We start from the raw sequence: 21501 nt of genomic DNA, 5'->3' as shown, positions 1-21501 counted from the left end.
ACTTATGAGTGGTAGGCCACAAAAAGTTAACCCCATGGCAATGGCAGCAAGAGAACTCAACAGAACGAGAGTTCTATTAGGAAGTGCACCTAGAAATTCCCCATTTTGATTCACGACTACTGCCTTACTCTTCATATTCACAACTCCTCTCAACTTATTCCCATAAAATCATGCTTTGGAACTAGTTCTTCCTCTAAATAAGGAGTATAAGAACTGATTTGAGAGACTTTTGCTCATCATTAAAAACTATTCTTTCTCCAGTTATCCTGTGACTACTGCTCTAATTTACTTACCTAGATCTTGACTTCTAATTGATCATAATCTTTGACTTGGGCACCTAAGCCTCCAATACAGTCCTGACCCTTTGTTTTCCATGCTACTAAGCCAAAGATTCTGACCTGTGTTTTCTAAACTCTGAACTTTGGATCACACCATCCTGAGTGGGTAAATTGTAGGGTGGCCTCCATGTTCACATTCTGCATAACTCCCTCTTCCTAAATGTGAATGGACTTGTGACTTGTTGCTAACCAATAGAATATTGGTGACTGAGTGTTATTCCTGTGATGATTAGGTTACATGATACAGCTAAACATTTGTGATTAAATTATGAGATTATATTTATAATACATGATATATGTAATACATTTTATATATAAGATATGTATAAATACATCTTAATCTCCATCTTGTTAGCACACACTAGAGAGACTCTCCTGCTGGCCTTGCAGACTATAAAGTAAGAAGAGAGACAAACTGAAGGAAAATCGGTTAAATAAAAAGGAACTAAAACTAGCCAGAGCAACTAGGCAAGAAAAAGAAATAAAAAACAGCCAAATTTGAAAGGAGTAAAATTATCTCTATTCATGGATGATATGGTCTCATATGTAGAAAACCCTAAATATTTCACAGAAAAATTGTTAGAACTGATAAATTCAACAAAGTAGCAGGATACAAAGTCAACACAAAAAATCAGTTGTACTTCCATACACTAACAATGAACAACCCACAAAGGAAATTAAGAAGACAATTCCATTTACATATAGCATCAAAAAGAATAAAATACTTAGGAATTAACCAAGGAGGTAAAAGATTGGTACAATAAAAACTACAAAAATTCACTGAAAAAAATTAAAGTTAACATAAATAAATGCAAAGACATCCCAGATTCTTGGATTGGAAGACTTATTACTGTTAAAATGTCAATACTACCCAAAATAATCTACTGCACTCCCTATTAAGATTCCAATGATAGTTTTTGTAGAAATAGAAAAATCCATCCTAAAATTCATATGGAGTCTCAAGGGACCCCAAATAGCTAAAACAATATTGAAATAGAACAATGCTAGAGGACTCACATTTCCTTATTTCAAAACTTACTACAAAGCTACAGTAATCAAAACTGTATGATATTGGCATAAAGACAAACATACAGACCAACTGAATAGAAGAGGTTCCAGAAATAAACCCCCATATGTATGGATTTTCAATAAGAGTGACAAACAAGACTATTCAATGGGGAAAGGCAGTTTTTTTAACAAATGATGCTGGGAAAACTGGATATCCACATGCAAAAGGATGAAACTGGACCACTACCTAATACTATATACAAAAATTACCTAAAATAGATAAACATAAGACATAAAACAATAAAACTATTAAAGCATAGGGCAAAAGCTTCACAGCATTGGATCTGACAATGATTTCCTGCATAAGCCACTAAAGGCATAGGCAACAAGAGAAAAAATAGACAAATGGGACTTCATAAAAATTTTTTAAATTTTGTGCAGCAGGACACTATTAACAAAGTAAAAGCAATCCACAGAGTGGGAAGAAATATTTTCACATCATATGTCTGATAAGTGATTAATGTCTAGAATATATAAAGAATACCTACAACTCAGTAACAAAAAATAACAACCAATTCAAAAAGGGGCAGGAATTCTCTGGTAGTCCAATGGTCAGGACTTGATGTTTTCACTCCTGTGGCATGGGTTCAATTCCTGGTCAGGGTACTAAGATCCCACAAACCATGCAGCACAGCCAAAAAAGAAAAAAAGAAATGCGCAAAGGACTTGAATAGACATTTCTCCAAAGAAGATATGCAAATAAGCAATAAAGACATGACAAGATGTTCAACATCACTAATCATTAGGAAAATGTAAATCGAAACTACAATGAGTTGCCATCTCACACCCAATAACACAGTTACAATCAAAAAAATCCCCAAAACAAAATAACAAGAGTTGCTGAGGAAGCAAAGAAATGGGAATTCTTGTGTACTATTAGTAAGAAGGTAAAATGGTGCATCAGCTATGGAAAACAGTACAGCAGTTCTGTTAGACCATATGATCCAGCAATTCCATTTCTGGGTATGGAGTCGTACCTCAGAATCCAAAGAGTATTGGTTCTAGGATTTCCCCATAGATCCCAAAATCCATAGATACTCAAGTCCCTTATATAAAATGGTGTATTAACAGTATTTGCATATAAGCTACATAATCTTCCTGTATACTTTAAATCATTTGTAGATTAGTGATAATACCTAATACAATATAAATGCTATATAGTTGTAAATACAATGTAAATGATATGCCCAGGTTCAGAGAAACATTATTCACAAGAGTTTTAAACGTGAAGGCAACCCAAGTGTCCTCAACAGATAAGCAAAACGTGGTATATGCAATGAATGAAATGTCAGCCTTAAAAAGGAAGGAAGTTCTGACAAATGTTACAATATAGGTGAACCTTGAAGACATGCCAAAGGAAGTAAGCCAGTCACTAAAAGACAAATATTGTATGATTGATTCCACTTTTATGACGTACTTAAAGTGGTCAAAATCACAGAGACAGAAAGCAGAATGGTGGTTGCCAGGGCTAAGATGGTGCCAGGTTCACCAAGGGGTGAACGGGGGAGTTATGGTTTAATGAGTTTTAGTTTTTTAACTAACTTTATTGTTTAATGGCATTTTAGTTTAGGAAAATGAAAGGAGTTCAAGAGGTGGATGGTGGCGATGGTTTGCACAACAGTATGAATGTAATTAATAATGTAATTAATACCATTTGCATGTACACATATAGTAGATGTTGTCATATGTATTTTAGCACTTTTTTTTTTTTTAAAGAAAGGCCAAAAAAGGAAACAGAACTGAGTGGTCTTAAAAATTCTCAGCTTTTCCAGATGGCAAAAGACACTAAAATTAAGAAATTCACCATCAGGAAAGTACACTCTAAAGAAAAAGACCAAGGATGTGACTATAAAACCTTTTGCTAAAATCTTGGAAACATCAAAAGGTCAAAAATATTCAGTTAACACAAAGAGCACTTTCAAAAGGGCTAAAGGGTAAAGGCGTGCCTCCCAAAGCCTCTCAACACAACCAGAGGGCCTCTAGGAAGCTGAAAGGTATTGCCCCTCAGCCTTCTCAGCAGGAGTCCATGGAAGAAAAGGGTTTATCTTCAAGTTTATCTTCTGAGTGAATCTCACTAAAATCCACAGAGACCCACAAAGTTATTGAGAAAATTACGTTGGCAGAAACACTGCTAGCTTGTACTAAAAACCACTATGAATACAAGAAGAAAGGAGGCTGTCAAATTTCAACCGGCAGGAAGCAGGAAGGATAAAACTACTACTCTGCTTCCAACTGTTTTTCATGAAAAAGGAAGGATGACTCAGAGGGTAGAGCCAACCGTCCAGGAGGTGGAGCCCTGCTCAGCTCTCAGGTACCTTCATATTCCTCCCCACCTAGGTCGTTCCCTCTCAGTTTTACCACTGTCTAATTTGGTTTCCAGTTCCAGTCAGGGCCTTTCTTATTTAGCCATCTTTACAGCCCTCTCAGGATCCCACCTTGCTCCATCTCTTTATCTTCTCACTATCCAAATCCCATTTATTACCTACCTTAAAAAGTTTCTGAGAGTGTTTAATCATAAAAGCCATCCCATCATTTAATTTTGTGATATTCTCTTGAAGGTCATTTGCAGTGACCTATTCAGAGCAAAAGAAACCAAAAAAGAGAGATGAAGAGCTGGGAAGTGGAGGGCAGATACTCCCATTTACTTATTGATAAGCTAATTCTTTCAAATGTATGATAGCGTCTATTGCCAAGAAAGTTGACTTTAATACAGTGTTTAATTCTGGAAAGACTTTTTGGTTCAGTAGGTTTTCACCTGAAATGATATAACCTAGGAGGAACCATGTGTCCTTGAAGTGACCAGGAAATCCAAGAGAATCCATTTTCCTTTTCCAATTCTGCCTGAGAATTAGACATGTATGCAGAAGATCATCTTTCCCAGGAAAAGGGACAAGAACAGAATCCATACCAGTCACCAATAACACTGCTCTCCAGAGAAATTAGGTTCTCCAAAGACAAAAGAGAACTGTCACTATGAATTCATGTTAAAGGTGACATCCGTTTCTTAAAAACAGTCAAATGGTCACTGACTCCCTTCTCCTGTTTCCCCTGTCTCTTTTTTAAGCACTTCAGTGTCTCTACTATCCAAACCCTGCATTCTCAACACGTATCTTTTTTACTTAATGTTTGCTCGTTCTAAGACCTCTTAACTTTACAGTCATAGATCACTTGTTTATTTTCAGTCTCATTGAGCTGGGTCTAAATCTCTTTTAGTTATGTTGTTTTATCCCCTTAACATGGACAAATCTTGGTATGTCTTTTTCCTCTCATATCCCTCCCCACATCAACCTTCCTCTGGGCAGAAGCTCTGTTTTATGAATGGACAGGAATATGAAGTTACGGGCTTCCAGGTCAGAAACTACCACAATATTGTTAATTGGCTATACCTCAATACAAAATAAAAAATTTAAAGTTAAAAAAAAGAAGGACATTCAGCTTTATCTAAAGAGAGTACATCTACAGGATATAGAAAAGTTAGGACAAGGCAGCATCGCTCTATCTAAAAGCTCTTATCTAAAAGCTCAGTGACACTATCCTATATGATCATACAGCTCTGGTTTAAATTCATACCATTTGATCTTCAGAAATCAATTTAATTTCCCAAGAAGGCTTTCATGTTAAGAAGGAGTTTACACTGACCACCCCACATGAGTATTCTGGTATATTTCGTAGCTACAATCTTCCACTAAGAGTTTCCACTAAAATTGTCATTCAGGCTTATCAGATTGATTTATAAGCAAAATTAACAGGAATTTGTGGTTTGATAACTCTTAAATGATCTAACAAAGTAAGTTCCTAATCTTATAAAGCTGAAGACCAGAACTTGGGCCCTTGATAACCTCACCAAGTACAGCTATAGGATGAGACCCAGCTCAAGAAAACCAAGCAGTCTTTATGGTCCCCCCACACTTACATTTTTTGGCCATAAGACATGGGGCGCAAACATAAGGGCTAGGTTATAGGCGGACATCTTATTCTTGTCTTGTTTCTTTGCTGTCTGGTACAGGAGATCAAGCAGTAACTTCAGCAAGTTACGGTTGGGTGGAGGGAGAATGAGGAAGAGCAACTGAAGAGCCTCGATTTGCCGTTCCTTATCTGGTACATTGGTCTTGTTTCCTTTATCATCAAACTGCATCAAATCTTGACAATAAAAGAGATGATTGTAAAGGATGGAAAAAATACAAGAAAGAAAAAAAATCAATGTTCCTACTATGTATCATCCTCCAATAAGAGAAAGGAAAAAAAGAATCAAGAGATTATAGCAAAATACAATAACAAAATCACATCAATATAATTTAATAATAAAAAGACAAAAACCCAGTCAAAAATAGCCAAAAGACTTAAACATTCCTTCAAATAAGATATACAAGCAGCCAATAAGCATTGGTATACTTGGTATCATTAGCTATCAGGGAAATTTAAATGTAAATCAAAACCCCAATAAGATACTACTTCGTAATCAGCAGTGTGGCTATAGTCAAAAAGACTGACAATAACAAGTGCTGGCAAGAATGCTGAGAAAAAAAAAAAAAGAATGCTGAGAAAATTAAACTCTTCTACAGGGACTTCCCTGGCAGTCCAGTGGTTAAGACTCTGCGCTTTCACTGTAGGGGGTGCAAGTTTGATCACTGGCTGGGGAACTAAGATTCCACATGCCATATAGTGGAGCCAAAAAAAAACCCCACCACTCTCCTACATTTCTGGTGGGAATGTAAAAAACAGTGTGACCACTGTGGAAAACAGCTTGGCAGTTCCTCAAAAAGTGAAACATAGAGTTATCACATGACTTAGCAATTCCATTCCCAATTATATACTCAAGAGAAATGAAAACAGTCCACACATATCTCTGATAATGCCACCCCCTTCACACTTCCTCACCAATATATTTTACTGCTAAAAAACTATGAGAGTGAATCATGAACTGATGCCAGGATGATCTAGGCAGCTCCTTACAGAGTCAGAATCATGGCTTCTTCTCTCACAGGCTATACAGGTTTATCAATAAAAACTGTCCCCTAGATCATCAGAATTTCAAAAGACACTGAAAACCATTTGGGTATAATCCATACAGACCTGAAAATGATTAGTGTGTTATTGAAGCTGTTTAACTTCAATTATAATTCCAGGTTTAGGAAAGGCAAATAATATTTCTAGAAACTGTTTCCTGTTAATATGAAATTGAAAACAAAAAATCCCTCCCTGTTATTAGCAAGCCATATCAAATGCTACACCTGTGCCACACCTCAGTGTGATCTCAAAGACCAGTGAATCATGGGGTGGTGGAGAGGAAGTTTCAGATACTGTACTAAATTAACTCAACAGGAAAGCAAACAGAACAGGCATTCTTCATGTTAACCCTTATCAAAAGAACTTATCAATATTTTCCATATCTTTTTGAAAGATCCAAAAACTTTTATTTCTCCCCCCAAAAACTGTGATGATTTTGAGTGTTGGTCGCTCAGTCGCTCCCAACTCTTTGCAACCCCATGGACCGCAGCCCACCAGGCTCCTCTGTCCATGGGATTTTCCAGGCAAGAATCCTGGAATGGGTTGCCATTTCCTTCTCCAGGGGATCTTCCCAACCCAGGGATCGAATCCAGACCTCCTGCACTCCAGGCAGATTCTTTACTGACTAAGCTACGAGGGAAGCCAAAAAAACTATAAAGCTGTATAATATTCTAGTAATGTTTTCTCATATGTATCACCTAAATTGTTCCTGGAAGTGCTAACAAATCAAATCTTACTTTAGAAATTCAAAACCTATTTTTTCTAAGTGGTAAAAATTATTCAAAAGAAAAAAAATCTTCTACTTATTTTCCTTAAGACTAGAAGCAAGAGGGAAAGGCTCAAGGGTAGAAAACTAAATAAATACAGTATGGATGTTGATGCTGTGTGCACTTGGAGCCTATAGCAGCGTAACTGCTGTGTAATTCAAGAATGAATTCCTTACCACACAGGCATAAAAGGAAAAGAGGAAACTGTTTATGAGCTGAAAATGGAACATTCTCCAAGAAACATTAAATAAAAAAAGCAAACCACAGAACCATGTGTATAACACCCTACCATTACATAAAAAGAGAGAAAAGAAACATATGCAGGTGTTTGTAAATGTGTAAAATATCTCTGTAAGGACACATTAGAAATCAATAGTACTGGTTCTCTCTTGGAGAAAAACTGAGTGCCAGGGAACAGAGATAGAAAAGAGGTTTTTCACTGGATACTCTTGGAACCTTTTGAATTTTAATTCATGAGAATGTATTGCCTATTTAGAAAACAAGCAAAATTATTTTTTAAAGAGCAAATTTCCAACAGTAGAAATTATCTCAACTGAGGCATATTAATACTTAGCAAAAGTTCCAAACCAAGGCAAATACATCAAAACTGTGACCATTGACTTGGGTGTGTCAATCAATCCAGCGAAAAGCACACATTAATTAAACAACTAAAATGTTCAAAGCACAATGCCAGGATCCATCAGGAACACAAAAATAAATGAAACCCAGACTGTATCTTCAAAGAAGTTTATTCAACAAAAAAATTTGACTAAATCAAACATAACTAGCCAATGCTTATGAGTATTCAGAGAGCCCAGAAATATCATGAAGTCTTAACCAACATTAGCAGAAGTTACAAACAACAGAATGTTGTTTACAAGCAACAGAATATTCTGTGGGTTACAAACAACAGAATATTCCAGATGACTTTACTAAATTGAAGTAAATGTACCTACAGCCCCTTCTCACCTCCAATACTCACCAGCAATTTTGAGGTGTGCGTGAAAATGTTTATGTGTCAGCAAGGGCTCAGGTAACTCTCCTAGAAACATCTTCAGCAAGGTAGCAACATCATTTGAGTGAAACTCCCCTGATTCCAAGTCAATATCAGTTCCATTATTGAGAGCATCTCTTAAAATCTGCTGTCGGACACTATTCCCTGGTACTCTAAACAAACCCTCTACTCGTAAGTCTGTTCGGAGTGGAAGAGGAACAAAGGACATGAAAAAAGAAACAGAGAATTACAATTAAGTAATCTAAAAGACCACTTTATACTTGAAAGACCCTTACAAAGACCCTGAAGGAGGTTTTTGCCTTTCTTCTCAGAGGGGTTGAGACCTACTGGTCCCTGGGGAAACTTATCTGAGCATCTCTGAGCACCTAGAGATCTTCCAGGCTGAGAGATGGTCCACCCAGGAGTCACTGAACCTCCTAAGGCACATCTGGAGACTGAATTTTATCTGGTCTTTTTTTTAACTCCTATTGAAATAGTTGATTTAAAATGTTATGTTAGCTTCAGGTATACAGCAAAGTGAGATATATATATATATATATATGAACGCTGCTCAGTCATGTCTGACTCTTTGCAACCCCATGGACTACACAGTCCAAAGAATTCTCCAGGCCAGAATACTGGAGTGGGTAGCCTTTCCCTTATCCCAGGGATCTTCCCAACCCAGGGATGGAACCCAGGTCTCCCACATTGCAGGCAGATTCTTTACCAGCCGAGCCACAAGGGAAACCCATATATACATATATGTATTAGATTATTTTGCATTATAGGTTATTACAAAATATTAAGTATAGTTCCCTGTGCTATGCAGTAGGTCCTTGTTGGCTATCTATTTTATATATAATAGAGCTTGAAAAATAAGCTGGAAGGAAAGCCACATCTTCCTGAAGTCCCCTCCCCATGAGCCATCCCAGACTTTGTTGGAGGGGTTGAGTTCATCTGTGGAGGTTCATTGCTCCTGTAAACAGTTTCCCAGCCTAAAATGAATCAAGGGTCTCTGCACTGCCCCAGGAATTAGAACTCTAACCTGTCAGATCACCTTTCCATCTAAGAGACTGCCAGAAGCTCAGAGTCATTCCAACTAAACGATTCTTCCCCTCAACCTAGATTCTAAGCTAATCTAAGGGTTAAAAAAGATGAGACACATTGTTTAGTTTGATATGGTAGAAGCATGAGAGTTCGTGTTTTCAGCTTAGGTATATATTTCTTTGAATAGCTCCCTAATTCAAGTTTCCAAGTTGAAATGCCTACCAGCCAGGCTAGCAATAGTAAATGAATGAAGAGGAACCCTAACAAACTGGTGAGCACCTACCTGTGCTCCAGATGACTGTGTCCAAGAGCCCACAAGGCTCAAGGATGCTAGATCTTCCTGTTAGCCAAAGAAAGCTGAAAACCTGGACTTTTCCCATTTGAAAAAACTGGAAACTAATTTTAACTTAATCCTTTGCCAAACAAAATATGAAAATAGACAACTTAAGCCCTTAGGCTGTCAGTTTGTAACCTCTGCTCTAGCTCCCAGCACAATGTCCCAGGTAGAGCAAGCCAAAAATAACCATTAGTGTTGAATTCATCATGGCATCACATAAAGCCACATATACACTCAGCTGTGCCAAGTACTTAAAGCAATGACATAACCAGTATGACTACTAAAAAAGTGAAAAGGGAATTAAGTTGAGTGTATTTTAATCAGAGAAGTCTAGAGATGAACAGTATCTTTGGCAATAAATTATTATCCCTGGAATAAATGTTGAGACTCGTTAGAAGCAATGTATTTTTTCCAGAAGAAACGCCTCTTTCAACCAAGGGCAAAATGCGATTTCATAGACACTATCTAATGTGTGTGTGTATATGTGTGTGTGTGTGTGTATTTGAGAGTATAAAGGAAATCAATACATGAGATGAAATTTATAAGGAAGTATATTTAGAAATATGCCACCTGAAATTATCATTGATTAGTGTCTTTGTTAATGGTTAACTGACACTTACTAACTCAAGGATATTAAGCTCCCAACAGAAAACTGACAACTGTTCATTAACAAAGAATGAAAAAAATTTCAAGTAGTCTTACTCTTGTGTAGATATTCAATCAGTTGGTATATCTGGGCAATGCCTTCCTCTGTCAGTGGGGATCCAAATACAACTCCTTTTTCTGAAAAAATCCATACAATAGAACAAGGCTGTATTTTCCACAAACAGTACAAAATCAGCATACCCCTCAAGCAGCCTATGTTACAGTTGAGCAAGTATGTTCACATGGTCAGTACAAAGAAACTTAAGAGTTGGAAATGCATCAGAAAATGCAATCAGAACACCTTTCAATCAACTCTCTCCAAGTTTAATCTTAGATAGTAGGTTCCCTGAAGGCAAAAACCATCTTCTTCTTTAATTAACAATACTTGGAATATTGATATTTAATTTAAAAACAAACAAAAAATAGAACTTAGACCCATGATTATTAGAACATGATAGATTATCCACTAGAGTTGGTATAGGGTCTAACCTGTTATGTTTAAACATTTTTGCTGCCCTCGGGATTTCCTTATATTTAATAAAACAAAATAGAATCTCTTTCACATCTTATCAAAAACAGTGTTAATAATCACAATTTATAGTATATAAAACTAATAACTTCTGAGAAGGCTTTTTGAGTGATTCATAAGTATTAATATTTGCCTTATCAAAGCATTCTATGGAATGAAAACATTAAAGAACTACTGCAATAAAAAATAGTCAAACTTTCTTTACTGTACTCTCCAGCTGTATAACTTTGTTCTTTTAATATCATTTTAGTATAGTATTAATAGAGCATGAAAATCAAGGTGCTCCTGGTAACTATGTAAACTAATCATGCTATTTTCTGGAGACTGATATAATGGTTTAATTAATCTAGGTAATTTTTATAATTTTTATCAATATTACTTAAAGTTTTACTATTCATGTAATGAAAAAAATGACTAAAAAAATGCTTTACAATAATAGTAACTCCTCCACGAATGTGCAAATGTTCAGAGTAGAGAGCTCAGGAAGTAACTAAGACCTGCCCCCTTCACAGACACAGTTCCTACCCTTTCTCTTGAGAGACATTAGAGACCGGAAGAATCCTGATGCTGGGCCCGCCCCACCAGGCAACTTAAGATCCACTTCTCCCATCAGCTGAGCCAACTCAGTTCCAGGTAGATCAATAAGTCTTGTAATGTTGCTGACCACCAACTCAGTGAACACCTCAGGTTTCTCATGTCGGAGTTTCTCCACAAAAAAGTCAGGATTGAAGATAATGGGCTGACTTTGAAGGGAAGAGTCATTGCAGATAACAAAATTGCAGATAGCATCACTGAAAACAATGAAACAGAAGAATCTTTGAAGGGATCATTTTTGTATGTGTTTTTCATTCCCTCTCAACAACACAATTATTCATTCCTTCTATGGCCTCATCTACACATACCAGTCTTTTGAAAACCTAATATTTAATCTGTTGACTGCACAAAAGAAGACAATCTGGACTTGCTGCTGTTTAGGTTACACCCACATAGATACTCCGAAATTTAGTTTAAAGAAAAGACCTGAATTTGCCTCTTAATTTCACACATTCAGTCTACAAGAAGATAAGACCCTTACAGCCTCCTGAGTCTAATAGTATTTTAGAATTGGCAGCCACATAGACCACATTTCCTTATTAAAAGTTAAACCCTAACATTGTTAAATACTTTTAAAACATCAGACCTGCAACTGTTCCCCTAACATGGCAATATGCAATCATTAAACTAAGGCCTTCTTGGGTGTACATGCTCAGTCGCTTCAGTCATGTCTGACTCTGTGTGACCCTGTGAACTGTAGCCCACCAGGCTCCTCTCTCCATGGGATTCTCCAGGCAAGAATACTGGAGTGGGTTACCAAGCCCTCCTCCAGATCTTCCCAACCCAAGGATTGAAACGGTGTCTCCTGGGCCTCCTGCATTGCAGGCAGATTCTTTACCACTGAGCCACCGGGGAAGCCCCCTCTTGGGAGTACGGCCAGCTATATGGTATTTCCCATCCAGGGATCAACTGCTGATAGTACCACAGTCAGGCTACTTGCAAAGGCCACAGAAACCACATGACAGTGAGAGTGAGACTACTGCAGAGATAAAACTATATCTAGTATAATAAACATTTTGAAGACATTTACTGTACCCTTAGGTTTTTCTGGTTCCTAGGTCCCTACACAGACAGGTGTTTCCTTATAATCAGTTGAGCCAAGTTGAGCCAAGTATCCCTGGATTCTGTTCCTCATAACCAAAAAGCCTTCACTAGAATGGCAGGCACTTACAGGTACATAAAAGAGATATTAATTCAACCTTGCCCAGGTTCAGAAATAGGTTTTATTTTAAATACTTCATTCTGGATGTCTCTGGCCCATCGTCTAAGTCCGAACTTGGCTCAAGATCCTTCCTCTCTAAGGCACTTGAAAAAAATTTATATTTTGCTTCTTCTATCTCTTCTATCACTGAGTAGTAATACTCAGCAGATATGCTCTGTTGGCCCCTGATCTTAGCTGATTTTTCACTCCTACATTATCTGGGCTATACTTCTGGAAAAGCTCCTTTCACTCAGAAATACTTTCTTCCTTATTGTTTTCTAATACGTAATTACTAAATTCTTTTTACTTTTAACATGTCACATGTTAAGAACTGTATTATTCCATCTCTTGTAGCAGACATATCACCGCCTGTTTGTATCTATTATCAATTATCTCTAATGGCTTGCTCCAATTCTTATTATATAAACAGTCATCTATTATACAACCTGTGAGTAGATGCAACACAAACCAGAAAGAAACAACTGATCACATCTGTCAGGCAAAGCTGAAATTTACCTGACTCAATCAAACATTCCCACAATAAAAACAATTACAACTTTCAAGTTTCCACAACACCCTAGGTACCAAACCTCTGTTCCAGGAAAAATGATACCTCTACACATTAAATATAACTAATCTCTACCACACTTTACCAATACTACCTGGATCTTTTTTTTTTTCTGCCCACAGCATGTGGGATCCTAGTTTCCCTGCAGTGGAAGCACGGAGTCTTAACCGCTGGACAGCGAGGGAAGTTTTACAAAGATCATTTTTAATTTGGTATAACGAAAACAAGGTGTGGGTAAACTTCAGAGTTCATCTCTACTTCCTTGAGAAGTTATTACCTAATTTTAATCAACAGCCCAAGTCTTCAGTTGGTGACTACTAAATTTCTTTCTTTTCTCTAAAATGATAATATAAGAATTCACATAAAACTTAAAAATTATAAATATGTGTTCTCAAGCCAAAGTCTTAAGAAAGAGAACTAAAAACGTTCTTTCCTCAACCTTTTTACATACTAAGGCTAAAGATGCCAATGATTTAAAGATGCTAATGATTATGATACGAGCCAATTAAAATCAAAAGAATCTTCATCCTAAGTCATTGACAAAGCATCTTTTTATTTTAAATGTTGGCTTATTTCAGTCAAGATATGAGTCAATAGACTATTATTTATAATCATTGCCAATGAGAAATTACTACTCTACTGAGAGAGCCAGAAAATCATGAAATGGATTAGCACCAAAAGAGTCTTATAATTTATCAAATCTAAGCTTTTGTGGCTGTCACATCTCTTTTAATTCTGAAAAGCAATTCAGATCAAATTAATTCTAACATATAAATGTACATGAACAGCATTCATTATATTCCTAAAGTAGAAATACATATATACATATAACCTCCAGATCTTCAGTTTATTAATATCCAGAGTAAGACTCAGTTGAGATTCCAAAACTTACATCAGAGGTGACTTCAGGCACTAAACTGAGTCAAATACAGAGAAAGGAGCTGGAAGCACAAAACCCTACCGACATTGTTTCTCAACAGAATCCTTTCTGACTTGCAGTCTGTTCCCTCATAAATAGTTAGAATAGGGAGGAGAATAAGTAAGTTCAAGGCTGCCCCTACCTAATTACAAGGAATACAAGAAAAAGATAACTAAGGGGTCCTAATACAGGAGTAACAAATAAGCAAACTCAGTTTCTTTCCCCCTTCCGCTATTTCTCCCTTTCCTTCCCATAATCATTCACTTTTGTTTTGTCTCACTTTAATTTCTTTAACCCAATTCTTTTTTGTCCTCTTCCTCGCTTTTTCTGAGTGGAGCATGTGGTAAGACAAAAATGGAGAGAAATGGTTAAAAAAGAAGTAAAACAGAAGATAAGAGAAGGAAAAGACAGATATAGTAGGTTATGCTTTTAAATTATCCCCATATCACAAAGTCCAATAATCTCTTTCCGTGGAATACATAGTACCACAATGTAAAGCTAAGAATATCAAGGAACATGGTCAAGAACTTAAGAGAAGTGCTAAAGAAAAAAATAAATAAATAAATACTATTATTAAGCAAAAACCACTTTCCTCCCTCTACAGTAATTTTAAAATGAACTGTAAGTTTGTTCAAGTTTAAGAAAAAAATTAATTTCTTACATAAGTGCTGAAAGCTTCTGATGAGGCATTGGTAAATCGAAGAGACAGGAAAAAAACTTTCTCCTTGTTTGCTGTAACAAAGAAACCCTCCTTTCCCTGCCCCATCACAGCCTACACAAATTCCAGATATGTTAGAGGACACAAGGCACATTATGTGGCCTGAAAGGCAGTACTTATTAGGACTCTTAAGCATTCATCTGCAAGTAGGAGCAAAACAGAAATTAAAAACTGCACCAGTTAATTATATTTGCCAACACATAGACGAAGCTCAACAACAGTCTCCCATCACATTGAACACTGTATTAAACAAAACAATCACACAATATAAGAGTATGCTGCTGCTGCTGCTGCTAAGTCACTTCAGTCGTGTCCGACTCTCTGCGACCCCATAGACAGCAGCCCACCAGGCTCCCCCAACCCTGGGATTCTCCAGGCAAGAACACTGGAGTGGGTTGCCATTTCCTTCTCCAATGCATGAAAGTGAAAAGTGAAAGTGAAGTCACTAAGTCGTGTCTGACTCGTAGCGACCCCATGGACTGCAGCCTACCAGGCTCCTCCATCCATGGATTTTCCAGGCAAGAGTACTGGAGTGGGTTGCCGTTGCCTTCTCCATATAAGAGTATAAGGACAAGCATATAAAGGGAAGAGAGATCCCTACCTCACATCATACACAAAAAATAAATTCCAGACAGAATAAAGATTTAAATATAAAAAGTCAAACTTGGAAAAAAATACATTAATGAGGCAGAGGAAAGCTTTCTTAAACACAACATAAAATGTACAATCCACAAAGAAAAGATTGAAAGATTTAACTACATCAAAATTTTAAATGTCTGTTCAACAAATGATATTATAAACAAAGTTCTTAAAAAATGAAGTAACAGTACCTCTGGAGAGGGGAACTGGATGAAAGAACAGGAGTGGGAGAGAAACTTTTCACTGTATGTTGTTTTGTATTTTCTGGATTTTTGATTCAAGTGAACATATTAGCATTACTCATTCATAATAAATAAATAAATTTAAATTTTTTAAGTATTAATAAAAGATAAGCCACAAGCTGAAAAAAAAACTTTTATTCATACAAAAGGATTAGTATTCAGAATTGATCAATATGACTAAAATTTGTAAGAAAAACACTCAAAGAAAGTTAGTCAAAAGATATGACCAATTCATAGAAGAGAGGTCTAAATGACTAATAAATATGAAAATAATCTTAACTTTAGAAGTTAAAAAGGTAAAGCAAATTGAAAAATGGTATCTTCCTCCATCTATCATTTTGGCATAAACTATCAGATTCAGTGAAAGTGAAAGTCACTCAGTCGTGTCTGACTCTTCGCAACCCCCTGGACTGTACAGTCCATCGAATTCTCCAGGCCAGAATACTGGAGTGGATAGCCGTTCCCCTCTCCAAGAGATCTTCCCAACCCAGGGATCAAACCCAGGTCTCTCACTTTACAGGCAGATTCTTTACCAGCTGAGCCACCAGGGAAGCCCATCAGATTCAGGTGATATCTTCTTACTCTTAGTCTGTTAAGTGTTATTTATTTATTGTCATGAGCCGGTGCTTCAGTTCAGTCTCCCAGTCATGTCCAACTCTTTGCGACCCCATGGACTGTAGCAGCACATCAGGCTTTCCTATCCATCACCAACTCCCAGAGCTTACTTAAACTCATGTCCATTGAGTCGGTGATGCTACCCAAGCATCTCATCCTCTGTCGTCCCCTTCTCCTCCTGCCTTCAATCTTTCCCAGCATCAGGGTCTTTTCTAGTGAGTCTGTTCTTCGCATCAGGTAGCCAAAGGATTGGAGTTGTAGCTTCAACATCAGTTCTTCCAGTGAATACCCAGGACTGATCTCCTTTAGAATGGACTGGTTGGATCTCCTTGCAGTCCAAGGGACTCTCAAGACTCTTCAATACCACAGTTCAAAAGCATCAATTCTTCGGCGCTCAGCTTTCTTTATACCCCAACTCTCACATCCATACATAACTACTGGAAAAACCATAGCTTTGACTAGATGGACCTTTGTTGGCAAAGTAATATCTCTGCTTTTTAATATGCTGTCTAGGTTGGTCATAACTTTCCTGCCAAGGAGTAAGCATCTTTTAATTTCATGGCTGCAATCACCATCTGCAGTGATTTTGGAGCCCCAAAAAATAAAGTCTGTCACTGTTTCCATTGTTTCCCCATCTATTTGCCATGAAGTGATGGGACTGGATGCCATGATCCTAGTTTTCTGAATGTTGAGCTTTAAGCCAACTTTTTCACTCTCATCTTTCACTTTCATCAAGAGGCTCTTTAGTTCTTCGCTTTCTGCTATAAGGGTGGTGTCATCTGCATATCTGAGGTAATTGATGTTTTTCCCCTCAATCGTGATTCCAGTTTGTGTTTCATCCAGCCCAGCATTTCGCATGAGTATGTGCTTAGTATTATCAAATTCGATAATCACATAATTTTTCTCCTTTGTTTATGTAGTGAATGGCACTGATTAATGTTAAACCAACTGGGTATTTCTAGAATAAACCCAATATTGTAATGATGTTTTATCATTTTTATATACTGCTGAGTTTGGTTTGCCAATTATTTGTTTAGGTTTCTCCATATACGTTCTAAGTGAGATTATCATGGAATTGTCCTTTCTCATATTTTTCTTCATTAGGTTTTATATCAAGGTTGTCCTGGCCTGTCAAAGTGAGTTGGGGAGTGTGTCCTATTTTTCTATTTTCTGAAAAAGTTTAAGCGCTATTGTCATTTCTTCCTTAAGTGATGGAATTGGCTGATGAAGTCTTCTGGACCTAGAGTTTTCTTTGTAAGGTTTTTAATTATATTATATATATATATTCAATTTGTGTTACAGAACTATTCAAATTTTCTATTTCTTCTTGTATTAATTTTGATAAGTTGTATATTTCTAGGGATTTGTCTATTCCACATAAATTTTCAAACTTGACTGGCATAAACTTGTTTGTAATATCCTGTGAGGAACTTATTAACGTGTCCAGGTTCCATAGTGATCTGCTCGTCCTTGTTCCTCATACTGGTAATTTTTTTTTTAATTTATGGATCTTATTAGAGATTTATCAATTTTTATTAACATTATCAAGGTTCCAGTTTTTGGGTTTGCTGAATTCCTCTATTACATGTTTGGTATTTATTTCACTAACTTCTGTTCTGATCTTTATTACTTCCTTTCTTCTTTGCTGTACTCAGGATAAGGTGCCAAATCAATGGGGAATGAATGACCTTTTCACTGAATGGTGCTGAGACATGTGGACAACTATAGGGGGAAAAAGTGAAAACTGACACCTACATCACTATACACAAGGTCAATTTCAGGTGAGTTATTGATCTAAAGGTGAAAAACAAAACAGTAAGCCTACAGAAGGTTAATATAGAAGAATATATTATTGAACTTAGAGTAGGGAAATAATTTTTAAATTACAGATTAAAAAATAGCAACCACAAAGAAAAGGCTCAATATATTTGAGTTCATTAAAATAAGAACTATGCTAGAAAAAGATACCATTAAGAAAGTGAAAAGTATATCTATAATATATATGGTGGGAAATATATCTACAAGATATATGGTCAAAAAAGGCTCATACCCTGAATATATACAGACTTTGTACAATCAATATGAAAAAATAAATAACCAACAGAAAAACAAGCATGAGATTTCAAGAAACTCTCATTTTAAAAACTACTCAATACCACTAGACATCAAAGAACTGCAAATTAAAAATCAATGACATACTATCATCCAACAGAATATCTAAAATTGACAATACCAAGGATTAGAGGAAATAATTCTAACTATAAAGTAACTCTAACCATAAAGTAACTCTTTTATACAGATAGTGGGGCTATAACTGTTTCATCTTATCTACAATATTAATGAACAAGTATACCCTATGAGCAGCAATTCTTAAAACATGCCTAGCATGTGCATGCAGCAACATGGGCACCAAAAATTCCAAGCAAGAATGTTCACTGACACATTAATTTCTAAGCAGCCAAAACTGGAAGCAAAATGTCCAGGAGAATGGTTTTTAAAATGTGGCATATATAATGCCAATTTTTAAAATTTTATTTATGTAGTGATTTATTTTTGGCTGTACTGGGTCTTCCGTGCTACATGTAGGCTTTTCTCTAGTTGTGGCGAGCAAGGGCTACTCTTCATTGCAGTGCATAGACTTCTCATTGTGGTTTCATCTCTTGTTCCGGAGCACAGGCTCAGCGGCTTCAGTAGTTGCAGCGCGAGGGCCAGTAGTTGCCGCTCCCGGACTCTAGAGCACAGGTTCAATAGTTGTGGCCCATGAGCTTAGTTACTCTGCAGCATGTGAGATTTTCCTGGATCAGGGATCAAACCCGTGTCTCCTGCACTGGCAGGCAGATTCTTTAATAATGGCAGATTTTATAGCAATGAAAAAGGACAAAGTCCAGTTACATACACAATCATGAATGAATCTCACAGATAGCTGAGCAAAAGATGTTCTTCTCTCTCTCTCTCTCATACACACATACACACACACAGACAAACTACTTACTATATAATACTATTCATATCAAATTTTAAAAAGACAAAAAATATAGTGTTTAGAGATAAGTCTCCAATTTACAATGGTTCAACTTACAATTGTTCAACTCTATAATGGTGTGAAAGCAATATGCATTCACTAGAAATTCTACTTCAAATTTTTGAATTTTGATCTTTTCCTGGGCTAGCAACATGTAGTACAATACTCTTTCATGATGCTGGGCAGCAGTAACGAGCCGCAGCTCCCAGGTAGCCACGAGGTCATGAGGGTAAACCAAAACATTTACAACCATTCTGTTTTTTGACTTTCAATACAGTATTCAATATAGGACATGAGATATTCAATACTTTATTATAAGATAGGCTTTGTGTTAAATGATTCTGACCAACTACAGGTTAATATGAGTGGTCTGAGCACGTTTAAGTTAGGCTAGGCTAAGCGATCATGTTCAATAGGTTGGGTGTATTAAATGAATTTTCACCTCTATTGTAAAGCAAGGAAGAATTGTACTTGCCTAAGCAGCAAGTTATAGAGAGAAGCAAAGATGTATTTACCGTTCAGGATAATGGTTACCTTTGGGGGTTACTGATTATGAGAAGACAAGAGGGCATAAGGGGAGTTTATAGGGTGCTAGCACTGTTTTGGGAAAAAGTATTAGGCTGTGGGGAAACGGGAGTGATTCATTTGAAGTAAACATGAAAATGCTGAGATTTGTTGAAGCTGGGTATTAGAAAGAGTATTGATTATATTATTACTTGTATGTATAACCAGTATCTTTCATGACAATTTTTTTAAGAAACCAAGTATAGATTTGACCTAAATCTTGCTACAATTTGATGTAAATATCAGAAAATCAAAATACAGTATATATTAAAGGTTAATTTCCTCATCATAAAAGTTTTTGCACAGATGGCTAGTTCCAGAATTAGTAGTTAGGTATAAAGGCCAACAGAGATAGCAAAGACTTCAGTATTTAAAAGCATATACCAGGGCACTCAAAGCCAGTGCTCTGGGACAACCCAGAGGAATGGGGTGGAGAGGAAGGTGGGAGGGAGGTTCAGCATGGGAGTAGACATGTACATCTGTGGCTGATCCATGTCGATGTATGGCAAAAACCACCACAATATTGTAAAGTAATTAGCCTCCAATTAAAATAAGTAAACTTTTTAAAAATAAAAATAAAGGACTATAAAAATAGAAGGAAAAAAAAAAGCATATACTAAGCAACTATCCCAAAGAGTAACAGAGGCAAGACTTATCCCTTAAAAAGGGTATTTTTTAATACCAATAGTCTGCAGTGATTACTTTCACCACTAGATGGAACTCTACATGTAAGGTGATATGCTTAGTGAACGACTGGAAACAAAATCCACAGCTGAAAAATCAATTACGTAAAAATGAAACACAAGTGCTTTTGAGGCATTTTGAACCCATGAATCTGTAAAATTCAAGGCAGTGGGGGGAAAAAAAAAACCCTGTATCCTACAGATGTATCTTTTGGCTGACTACTACCAAAACTGCATACCCACAAAACTAAATGTTTCCTCCCTAGTGAATTGCTTAACTTGATTTGTTCTCCAAGAACCACAATCTTGGCAACATCTTTCAAAATATGAGCTATATTTAAAGATGTCTAAACCTGACTTACCACCCTGAGAGAAGTATGCACTCTCTTGCTATGTTTTCAACCTTAGCTGTGAAACATGGTCACTTTAATTTAAATGTGTCACTTTATTGAAGAGCTGTTAGATATGAATACATACAAGTATTAAACAAGAGGCTATATCTCTCCCTTTTTCTACCTGCCAAAGTTAAACTGGTATGAAAGTTGTACATAAACAAAAAGGATAAAGCGGGCTCCAGGTGTTCAAGCTGGCAGGTTTTTTATAACACAGGTTAAGGTTGATAAGTATTACCACAATTTTTCAGGAAATAACATTCAATTCCTTAAACAAAAATTCTGAAATGCTTACATCCCAAGATCTGCCCTTAAGAGTAGCTGTCCAAGGTTTAGTAATATGAACCTCTTATCACTAATTTAGAAATCAGTAGTCTACAAAAATATATTTGGCCCTTTTGATCCCAACTTGAACTAATTTCAGACTACTAGAGCAACTTTATCTGAATTAAAGTGGCAAATGAAGGAATTCCTGAACATTTACCCTCTTAACCTAAACATTCTGCAAATGTGATCAAATCTTAACACTAAGAAATGACAATGGTAAGTTCTCAGTCTAAAAGACTAATCTGTCTTCCTCTGAGTACAGAATGAAGCAGGGCAAAGGCTAAT

The 21501-nt window shown here is 36.5% G+C and overlaps 1 protein-coding gene across 4 annotated transcripts in view; it reads right to left on the bottom strand.

Moving 5' to 3' along the window:
* Positions 1 to 21501, bottom strand: part of ARHGAP19 (Rho GTPase activating protein 19) — a 60870-nt gene that overhangs the window by 22363 nt on the left and 17006 nt on the right. For 3 of the 4 annotated variants that reach the window (XM_043475989.1, XM_043475987.1, XM_043475988.1), the window contains exons 2-6: positions 11258 to 11523; positions 10261 to 10341; positions 8163 to 8372; positions 5320 to 5546; positions 3893 to 3979 (exon numbers count right to left, since the gene is read on the bottom strand). In XM_043475989.1, coding sequence (XP_043331924.1) covers positions 3893 to 3979; positions 5320 to 5546; positions 8163 to 8372; positions 10261 to 10341; positions 11258 to 11523 — 871 coding nt within the window. Of the gene's footprint in view, positions 1 to 3892; positions 3980 to 5319; positions 5547 to 8162; positions 8373 to 10260; positions 10342 to 11257; positions 11524 to 14675; positions 14747 to 21501 lie in introns of those variants that run through there. The other variant, XM_043475991.1, reaches the window with a different exon arrangement.

The sequence above is a fragment of the Cervus canadensis genome, chromosome 8, assembly GCF_019320065.1.
Source record: "Cervus canadensis isolate Bull #8, Minnesota chromosome 8, ASM1932006v1, whole genome shotgun sequence".
NCBI lineage: Eukaryota > Metazoa > Chordata > Mammalia > Artiodactyla > Cervidae > Cervus > Cervus canadensis.
Note: the sequence above shows the minus strand (reverse complement) of the source record. Positions and strands in the feature narration are given on the sequence as shown.